General features: G+C 44.4%; 6 protein-coding genes across 6 annotated transcripts; 4 read left to right on the top strand and 2 right to left on the bottom strand.

Annotated features, from left to right (window-relative positions):
• Positions 1 to 24: 24 nt before the first annotated feature.
• CYBJADRAFT_175531 (uncharacterized protein) lies at positions 25 to 1249 on the bottom strand (the record flags this gene model as incomplete). The annotated part of the gene is made up of 2 exons (XM_020216713.1): positions 25 to 939; positions 992 to 1249. Coding segments are annotated over 2 exons (1173 nt in total), but the record flags the coding sequence as incomplete, so codon positions are not given.
• A 1183-nt stretch (positions 1250 to 2432) lies between these two features.
• Positions 2433 to 2796, top strand: MZM1 (Mzm1p; the record flags this gene model as incomplete). Its single annotated transcript, XM_020212340.1, has 2 exons — positions 2433 to 2502; positions 2576 to 2796. Coding segments are annotated over 2 exons (291 nt in total), but the record flags the coding sequence as incomplete, so codon positions are not given.
• Positions 2797 to 3158: 362 nt separating this feature from the next.
• Positions 3159 to 4278, top strand: TPT1 (tRNA 2'-phosphotransferase). The gene has a single exon (XM_020215921.1). The coding sequence runs from the start codon at positions 3200 to 3202 to the stop codon at positions 3836 to 3838; it is 639 nt and encodes a 212-aa protein (XP_020068054.1). The 5' UTR covers positions 3159 to 3199; the 3' UTR covers positions 3839 to 4278.
• Positions 4279 to 4385: 107 nt separating this feature from the next.
• CYBJADRAFT_169764 (DMT family transporter) lies at positions 4386 to 6006 on the top strand. The gene has a single exon (XM_020215922.1). It carries the CDS (start codon positions 4436 to 4438, stop codon positions 5768 to 5770), a length of 1335 nt encoding a protein of 444 aa, XP_020068055.1. The 5' UTR covers positions 4386 to 4435; the 3' UTR covers positions 5771 to 6006.
• A 404-nt stretch (positions 6007 to 6410) lies between these two features.
• On the top strand, positions 6411 to 9572 carry CYBJADRAFT_169765 (STE20 family serine/threonine-protein kinase). Its single transcript, XM_020215923.1, has one exon. It carries the CDS (start codon positions 6630 to 6632, stop codon positions 9174 to 9176), a length of 2547 nt encoding a protein of 848 aa, XP_020068056.1. The 5' UTR covers positions 6411 to 6629; the 3' UTR covers positions 9177 to 9572.
• Positions 9263 to 10117, bottom strand: CYBJADRAFT_164761 (uncharacterized protein; the record flags this gene model as incomplete). The annotated part of the gene is made up of 1 exon (XM_020213875.1): positions 9263 to 10117. One exon carries the CDS (start codon positions 10115 to 10117, stop codon positions 9263 to 9265), a length of 855 nt encoding a protein of 284 aa, XP_020068057.1.
• Between the last annotated feature and the right edge of the window lie 261 nt (positions 10118 to 10378).

A 10378-nucleotide genomic window follows, 5' to 3' on the forward strand; every position in this document is an offset into this window, starting at 1 on the left:
AGACTCATCAACACTTTCTGTTACAAATTCAACATCGTTCCCAGACTCATCAACGCTTTCTGTTGCAGGTTCACCTTCCTCTGTAACATCTTGAAGATTCTTTTCAAAGGCAGTTTCAAGCTCCGTGTACAAGGCGTCTTCCACAGTAATTACGGGCGAAACGTTACTGCCGTCCTCCAAACCATCTTCGTGTTGCGCTGGTGGTAGATCAAGTTGTGCATCTCTAGCTCTTTGTCCCACAAATTCTGTCAAAGCTTTTGCATGTTCCTTCCGAAATTGTTTCTCACAAGGCATATCAATTTGACCATCCTCTTTTCTGTGAAGTGTCTCCAGATTCTCCGAATATTCGCAGGAACTCACAGGAGAATAGAGTGATGCATTCTCTCTGGACTGCTCTGATCGTTTAAAAGACATGAATACTTTCTCGGTAAGCTCCCGATAATTGGAGATATCTCGAGATGTAAAATTTTTGGATTGTTCAAAATCTGGAAATTTCTCTGGGGAAGATAGAATATATCGTAAATCGTTTCGATTCTCTTGTTCCTTTCTATAGATCACAAGGTATTCGCAACGATGTTTCTTGTGGTCGAAGGTGATACCGAATGCTTTTCTGTCACTCAAGAAACTATAGTATCGACTCCCAAAACCATCTTTATTCTTCAGCACATTTGACATCGCTATCCAAGAAGAAATACTAGCAGGGTCCACTAGTCCATTGTTACACATTGACCTGATGTTGAGCAGGATCATCATGTAGACAACATTTTCTGCAGAATCAATCAAATTATTCTCGATATAAAAAATCTCTTTGAACTGTTCAAATACAATTCTCATGAAGAGTGCCAGTTCCTCCCCCGAAAGAATGTCCTCAATTTTCCCTGAAGTTATAGGTGGTCCCCTCAATTTCATAAGTATCACTAACGATGCCTTAATAAAATTCTGACATTGTGATTAGTACTGGTCTTCTCGAAAAAGAATATACCAAACTCACTATAACATTGACGATAATATAAGCCACAAGATCTCCTTCCCTACCATCAATAGGCAGAGACAGAAGAGCGGCGAAGTATTTCTTAACTGAGCCGGCATATCTCAAAGACACGCTCGACGTATGCCTTTGAATAGCATAAGTTGAGAGGCCATCTTGGAGAAAGGGCATCGCAGCCTCCGCTTTGACGCGTAAATTCCTCAAGACTGGATCTTCTGAAGCAGTGGCACCGTGTTGATTATCCTCAGCAATCGCGTCCATCTGTGATTCTTGAGGCTTGTTTAGTTGTAACTGGCAAAAGAAGTAACTTCTTGGAAGACTTTATTGAGAAATTGCTGGAAGTTTTCGTTGGCAATCCGAGTCGCGAGATGTCAATTTGGAGTTGAAGAATTCCCAGTTTACGGTTAAGAGGAATCAACAGATCACAGCTAGACGGAGTTTGCTTTAGTCAAAATACAACTTAACGCGTCTATTTCACCTTGAAGTGTGGTGAACCGTACTGATGTAGTACGTAGACCGAAACTCCTCCCATGGTATACCTATAGCAATCTTTCTCTTCACTAAGAAAACGCGTTCTTGTTTCGAGATTGGCGCTCAACCCCAGAAAAGCGCGTCTTGCAGCAGCCTGGAGGTCTCTGTTGTCGCGGTGATATGTGTAGACAGTACTGGATGCACTGCTCTGTGCAAGTTTGCGAAAAAGTAAATGGTAGGAGCAGCCGTGGAAGCTCTCACTCACCACATGATAATCTACCTGTTCTTTATAAAACAGGATATTGCAACAACAAACAGACTCGGCTAGGGCACTAAACGGCAAACTTATGGTCTATAATATGGTAAAGTTAGATTTGTCTTCGTTTTTAAAGAGTTTTGTTCTGCCCAATTTCATAGAACGAAGAATAGAACATAAAATCAATTGATTATGTAATGAAAGCCGATTCCGGATTTCTTATGTAATCAGTCATAATTGCGAATTTTGGTTTGGTGCACTGTCCAGTCCTTAGTCCCATGCCGGTTTGTCTCCAACTTTGCTGATATTACGTGTTCCAACCACTTGATTATGTAATACTTGATTTTTTCTAAAAAATATGTGAAATTTTTGTTGTTCTCGTTGGAGGGTTAAAAAAATGCAAAATTTAAATATCGAGGATGCCCCTCATAGAGGTAAAATTTAAAATACTGAGAAGATTATGCTGATTACTGCATTGGATTGTTCAGTCTGTGAGTAGTGGTGGCAACACATTATAACTGAGACTATTGGGTAAAACTTAGCTGTCGGGCCAACTTCTAATTGTGCGGTGTTTACGGTCTAGGTACACCCAGACATCTCACTTACGTAATGTCCGCACACACTCTTTTTCTCGCCTCTTTTGAGCGCACACAGTTGTACACTCAGGCTTCATTTGTTTACTTTGGTGTTGTTCATTTCCTTCACACACGTTCAGAGATGGCTACGAGATCAAGAGCTTTAGCAGCGTACAGACACGCCCTCAAGGCCACGCAGGTTGCATTCCAAGGTGAGTACGATACGGACTTTAGTGTGTTATTTTTCTCTTTAAAGCACTCTTATTAATACCCGTTGAAATCAAGGTGATGTTGCTCTTTTGAACGCCTCCAGGGCCGAGATTAGAAAGGGCTTCAACCAGCCGGATGAGACCAAGAGCGTGGAGGAGCGTATTACGCATTTGGAGGAGGTGTCCAAGTTCCTGATGAGCAATATCGTCCAGGGAAAGCGTCAGGACAACGGCAAAATCCACCTGAACATTCACGAGGGCACGGAGCTTGGAGACAACGAGAGCATCAAGAACCCGAAGCCAACGATGGTTGCTGGAAGAGGCTCTAAAGGTGGGTGCTGTGGCGGCGGCCAGCGTGTGCTGAAGCAGAAGGGGGCTTCTGCTTAAAACAGCGTGCGTAGGACATGACTCATGAGGGCATTGGTTTCTGGTGGTTATTGGAGACACGTACCGTCTTGTTCTCTCTTTAAGCTGTCCTTCCTGAAGTCATTAATGTATATAGTCATTTCACAGGGAAATGTATTTACTTTTGTTGTTTCGTTATATTCCAAGGTTTAATCGAGTAAAAAATCACACAGCTTGTCAGTGTTGAGACGCATGGTGTAACTTTTGTAGAGGCCATATGGGCATTTTGAAATTTTGAACCCTCCGCAGTGTTGAAACTTCGCATTCTCATATACAGAGACACGTGTAACAGGAGATGTCAGATCCCAGCAAAAGAGACGTTACAATCTCCAAAGCACTGAGCTACCTGCTGCGCCACGGGGCTGTTAAAGAAGGGTTGACCATCGATTCCCTGGGATATGTCCCACTGAACCAAGTACTGGAACACAAGCGACTGAAGTCATTGAAAGCTACAGGACAAGATGTGGAACGTATAGTTGCAAATAACGACAAAAAGAGATTCACCTTGATGACAGCAGACGACGGACAAGTACAGATCTGTGCTAACCAAGGCCACTCTCTTAAAAGTGTAGGTGACGACAACCTACAGCTTGTTGGCACTGAGACAGTGCCATACCCTAAAGTGTTGATACATGGAACAACAAAACCAAAGGCCGAGCTTATTGTGAAGACAGGTGGATTGTCCAAGATGAATAGAAACCACGTGCACTTCACAGACCTTGAGAACACTGTGGGTAAACAGGTGAGTGGAATCCGTGGGTTCAGTACCGTCCTGATCTACATCGACATCGACAAGTTCAAAAAGAGTGGGCTGCATCTGTACAAGAGTCTCAACAACGTCTATCTCAGTCCAGGCAATGACCAAGGGATCGTACCAAGTGACCTGTTCCAAAAGATAGTCGATAGAAGCTCTGGAGAAGCCATATTACTGTAGTGCCATACAGAGCCCGTTTGGTGATGATGGAAGTGCTCACAACACATCCGGACACCCACAGTGGTCAGCTTCATATCCATAGAGCTCATGACTTTACAGATGGATAGATGGGGATATTAGGCAAATGTCTTTAAAATCCACTGGGTTTCAATCCACGTGGCACAGTTACTATAAGGCAGTTAGATTACCACCTCACGGGAACATCCATACACGGTGCTCATGGTACTTCTTGCAAGCAGTCGCAAGGCGTTGTATCCAATGGTGCAGCACCAATTCGAGAAGAAACTACCTAGAAAGCAGAGAGCCGGTAAAGGTGGTGGAAGCAATAGAAAACCTCGAATCACAAATATTGTATACACAACAGCTCATGTATTGATGAATGTCTAGGGTAGATAGCCAGATCTGATTACATAATATGACGTAATCGCTCTGCCACAGGGAAACAACATCCGTACACCACTTCATCACCACTGGTGGTAAAATCCCCATGGTATTTTCTCCCTTTCCCTCTTTGTTTATTATTTTGGTTGTTTTCTCTTCCTTCAGCCAGATCTTGATGCTGTGAGGTTGTTGTTGATTAGACAGAAGCACTTAGAGATGGTTATTCGCCAGGAGCAGGAAACTCCGTTGATAGGAGCTGGGAACGAGTATGGCCAAAAGCCCAACGGAGTAGAGATTGCTCGAGATGAACGTGGACATAATCCTAACGGGTTATTGGAGGCTCCAGAGCAGTTACACGGACATCTACAGCCTTCAAGGAGTAAACTGTATGCTGTTATTGCACTGTTCATCATTTCTCTGATCTCTTTTGTCTCACAGACCGAGCTGACGAGCTATCTTTACAAGTCACTTGATTTCAACCAGCCTGTTTTGCTTCTCGTTATGACCCACTCTTCATGGATACTCATATGGCCATTACAGGTGCTTTCGATCATGCTTTATAAGCATGTTAGACGTTGTCGTAAGTTTGGATTGCACTATCTTGACTCTGTGCATATAAAGAGGAACTTTGCTGAGAGTTTCAAGAACCAGCACCGGAACATCTTCAAGACCTCCACGGTTTTGAAACCCACAGCACTGATAAGCCCAAGTTCTACAAAGGAATTCATCCAAAGTGAGCCGATCAAGTTCCTGACTGTGCGCGTCTTCATACTCTCGATCATCTTGAACGTTGCTGGTTTAACCTGGTACGTTTCAATGCAATGGTCCCCTGCATCTGATATCACTGCAATATACAACTGCTCAGCGTTTACCGCGCTGGTATTTGCTATCCCTATTCTAAACGAAAAGTTCACCTATACAAAGCTGTTTTCAGTGCTGTTGGCAGTGTTTGGAGTGTTCTGTGTTGCCTTTGGAGGTGACGATGAGGATTCCCGAAAGGTGTTCCCTCAAAGAGTACTGGGCGACATCATAATCACATTTGGTGCAATCCTGTATGGGTTGTACGAAGTGCTCTACAAGAGACTGATGTGTCCACCGGTGGATTCCGTTTCATCCAGGAGATTGATGTCTTTCAGCAATTTCTGTGCATCTTTAATTGGACTGGCAACGTTCTCCATTGGTTGGATCTTTATACTTGTTGCCGATATCACTGGAATCTCCAAGTTTAGATTCATAACATCGCTGTATTCCTTATGGATTATTTGGCTCTCTGTGGTTTCCAATCTGGTATTTTCCCTCTCATTCCTTGGCCTGATGTCGTTGACGTCGCCTGTTTTATCCTCAGTCTCATCATTAGTTACTATACTGTTTGTTGGCCTCTTTGAGTGGCTGGTGTTTGGCGTTTCAATCAACCTTGGACAGCTACTCGGGAATTTACTGGTTGTTGTTGGGTTTGTTGTTTTAAGTTACTCGTACTGGAAGGAGATTACAGAGGAGGACGTTGACGATACCGAGGAGATCGACCCTACAGACATTGAAACCTTGACATAGCTGAGCACCAAGTTGTGTTAGAGTGGTGCGTAGCTGTTTTGAACCGTGTATAGTTGTTTTGAACCGTGTATAGCTGATCTTGACTATGTGTAGCTGTTTTCAGCTGTGTCTACATGTGTCTGCTAGCTCGTAAACACCAGACAACACAACAGAACGAACCTTGACAGGATGCTTGCGTCTCTGACCAACGTTACCGAGCTGCGGACGCGTCATTCCTCTTTTTTCATCTTCTGAGTCGCCAAATCGACGCGTCAGTGCAAGTAGTGGGTGAACTGTAAGCCGTTCTATACATCTACTAAACACGCTTTTAACAAGAACAAAGCAGAAGAAGCACACGTGTACGTGCCATATCACCACCGTCTAAACCCTCACAGAAAGAAACAGCTTACCAGGAGAAAGAACAAGAGCGCTTCACCGTCAGCGAAACGCGTCTGGGTGCCATCCGCTTCCACGCGTTTCGCGTCTCGCATTCCACACCACTTCCGGAACGTTCTGAAATCCGGAAATATCCCCTTCCTCCCCTGCGCGATCCTTTGGAAGGGGCACGCTAAAAAAAGAAACCGTTGATCGGAATTTTTTGCAGCGTACCTTTTGATGTTTTCCTGGTTGTTGTTGTTTTCCCTCCAGCATTCTTCTTCCCTTTTTCTCTCTCTCCAACCATTGAAAGGGGCCCGTGATTATTCTTTCTTTCTCTGTACGAGCCTGGTGAACGAGGAACGCTACGAGGTCTGTCCAAGCTGCTTCCACTGCCTTCTTTCTCTGCTCTTTGAGTCGTCATCATTCCAACGTGAGACACAAATCTCCACTGGGACACAAGTGAGGTATTCGAGCCCCCACAAGACGCTGAAGCTCGAGAGAAATGTCCTTGTCCACATCCGCTACGAACTTTAGGGATGATGATTTCATCAACCCAGGGCCAGCGCCGAAGCCTCCGGCTTCGGCCAGTGCTGTGCTCTCCACCGCTACCGGTGGCTTGACGATATCAACACCTTCCTCTTCGAAGATCATCAGGAGACAGGGATGGGTGCAGGTGAAAGACGAAGGCATCATGTCGTTCAGATGGCCCAAGAGGTACCTGGTGCTGAACGATTCAAATATGATTTTCTACAAAAACGACTCCAAGGATGAGATCTGGCTGAAGATCTCGGTCACCTCCATCGTGAACCTCTCGAGAGTGCAATTGAGACCTTACTGCTTTGAACTGATCCGCTCCTCAGGTGGGAAGAAGTCGCTGTACATCTCCTTAAAGACTTTGAACGACTTGTACGGCTGGCTAGACGCAATATTCGCCAAATGTCCCCTTACAGGGACGGTGTCGAGTCCAACAAACTTCACTCATAAGGTCCATGTTGGGTTTGATCCCTCAAGTGGCAGCTTCACTGGCCTGCCTGAGAACTGGAAGAGACTATTGCAGCATTCCCAGATTACCAATGAAGATTGGACAAAGGATCCAGTCGCAGTGATTGAAGTATTGGAGTTTTACCAGGATCAACAACGACAGTTGGCAAACTCAGAAGGTGAATTACAACATGATCAACAACAACAGCATCAACAGCATCAACTTCAGCGGGACCAGCAACAAGGCTTCCACTTGTCAAAGGGCTCAGAGTCTTCAAACTCGTCAGGGTCAAGCTCAGATAATAGGGATGGAGGCTCAAGGTTGCTGACAGATTTGTCTAAGCCTTACACTCCCCAGAAACGTGATTCACCGCCAAAGGTGATGCCTTACTACACAACCTATAACTCCTCATCTTCCTTGAACAACAACAACAACACTTCCACGTCGTTAAACAACCCAATTGTCCAACCTCATGATTTGCTTCCAACGAGAAGAGCTCCACCTCCTCCAAAACCTTCAGTACCTGTTCCAACACCTGTTTCAGTACCAAGCTCCCAAGTGACGAATATGAACAATGCATTATTACACTCGGATTCATCGTTGAAGTTGAACCAGCAGAATACACAGGTACCAGAGCTGAAGTTGAATACTCCTGTGTCACAGGCTATACCGAATCCATACATTGATTCCCCATCTGAGTCACCAACGAAAGGCCAATTCAATCTACAACCATCTCGTCACGCTCCAAGACCACCACCACAAGTTCAATCTCAGCAGCAGCGTCAACAGAGACAAATTCAACAACCACAGAGAGCTCCACCTCCACCACCACAAGTTCAATCTCAGCAGCAGCATCTAACATCACAACAGCAACATCCCTTCAATCAGCCTACAAAGCCATTACAACCCCAACACCACCCAGGTTATAAGCCTGTTCATAGACCTCCCCCACCACAGAATCAACCACTTCATAAACACCAACATCAACAACGGCAACCACCACCTCAGCTGCAATCACAACAACAGCAGCAACAATCACAACAGAGGAAGCCTACTCAGAGTCCAGCACAAGCTGCTGCACAGGCTGCAGCTCAAGCAGCGCTGGATTCAACACCAAGTAAGCCTTCCAAATCGGTCAAGGACAGGAATGAAGAGCGCAGAATTGCTGCAATGCATGAGGCACAGAGCATGAAGAACCTCAAAGCAGTGGTTCGTAATGTTGATCCAGAGCCTTACTTTGAAATGATTGAAAAGGCCGGACAAGGTGCAAGTGGTGTTGTCTATTTGGCTAGATCTCTAAAGCGTGGAGGATTGAAGGTGGCTATCAAACAGATGGACTTGAACGCACAACCAAGAAAGGAATTGATTGTTAATGAGATATTGGTGATGAAAGATTCTCAACATAAGAACATTGTCAACTTCTTGGAGGCCTTCTTAAAGAACTCTGAACTGTGGGTTGTCATGGAATTCATGGAAGGTGGTTCCTTAACAGATGTAATTGAAAATAACGACAATTGCCTAGAAGAGGATCAGATTGCAGCTATTTGTCAGGAAACTACAAAGGGATTGAAGTTCTTACATAACAAGCACATTATCCACAGAGACATCAAATCTGATAACGTGTTGTTGGATTTGAAGGGTAACGTTAAGATCACAGATTTTGGATTCTGTGCTAAGCTCAGCCCTCATAAGAACAAAAGAGTCACCATGGTTGGAACTCCTTATTGGATGGCGCCTGAAGTCGTCAAGACAAAGGAATACGATGAGAAAGTTGACGTTTGGTCTTTGGGTATCATGACTATCGAGATGATTGAGGGAGAGCCACCATATCTCAACGAGGAGCCATTGAAAGCTCTGTTCTTAATTGCTACAAACGGTACGCCAAAGTTGAAGAACCCAGAGAAACTCTCATTGAGCATAAAGAAATTCCTCAGCATTTGTCTATGTGTCGATGTCAAATATAGAGCTTCAACAGATGAATTGTTACAGCACGATTTCCTCAAGATGGCCTGTGGATCTGAGAGGCTGGCAAAGCTGTTACAATGGAAGACTACACCATCTGCTTGATTGTCTATTTTCTTTCTTTTCAATTCGTTAAAGGTCATAATATATGTAATCGGAAACAATACTTCTGCTGTTAGTCTTATGCGTCGTCATATCTTCTCTTTTTGTTTCTTATCGGATAATGTCATATCTTCTAACTCTTTTGATGCTCTAGACACCAATTTAACACTGCTTCTCTTGAAAAAATTTGCACTCACTGGACTTGTAGACACAGCCCTTCTCTTGAACTTGTTCAGCGTGGCCGACGTTATAGTTGGTGTCTTTGGCGTATCATCATTATATTCATTTGAATCGAAACTTCTCTTTTTCCTCTGGTCTACCTTTTCTTCATCCTTACCGCTTGATGTCTCGACATGGAGACCCATTATATGAGTCCCATTCTTCTTCATATTCCAACTCTCGTTCGCCTTCTTGATTATGTCAAACTTCTTGTAACTCGAATTGTTCATCTCGATGGTCTTATCATTCTTCTTTGCCAAACTTGAGGTTAGATAGTGTTCTTCATCCTCTAAATTCAATAACACGAGCTTCTCGTGATTGATCTCATTCTCGAGTGGCACCCTTTCATACTGTAGCTCAGACGTAATCCTCCGAAATGCCTTTAGCTGTGGTTTCAAGGATTGTCTACTGACAAGTCTCTTGAATATGGGTGTTGAAGGGGAAGCGTCATCATCATTTTTCAGGCCGTGTCCATACACTTGCTGACCAGGTTTCTCATTGCTCGGGGTCATAGCGATTCCCAGTTGGAAATGTTCTCTGAACAGTTCATTGGATCTTCTTGAAGACCAATGTCTCAGAGCCATATCGTCATCTTCATCCTCATCATCCGAACTATCAACACCGGACGACTCAACACAACTATGGACGGCGCTGGAAGGCCCATACCCGGTGTTACTCCCATTAACATACACACCGGCGTTATTCTGGTCGTCCATAACTGTCATCTCGTAGAGTGAGCTCGATGAGGAACATGTATTTTGAATTGAAGGTCTCCTAGATAAGGTCATAGAGGGTGTATGAACCGTTGGAAAGACACTTGTTGGCAGCTGCTGCGGTGTCCGAGGCTCCCTGTACTCCTTTACGTCTTTCACCATCGCCTCACTTCCTGTCTACGCCTTCTTCCAGTGCTGTGAGCAATGGCTTCGCTGTGATGTTGTGGGTTCTCTGTGATGTTGTGTAGTTACAGTGGAGCGAGATTTCCCGGG

This window comes from Cyberlindnera jadinii (assembly GCF_001661405.1).
Source record: "Cyberlindnera jadinii NRRL Y-1542 unplaced genomic scaffold CYBJAscaffold_22, whole genome shotgun sequence".
In the NCBI taxonomy this organism is placed as follows: Eukaryota; Fungi; Ascomycota; class Saccharomycetes; order Phaffomycetales; family Wickerhamomycetaceae; genus Williopsis; species Williopsis jadinii.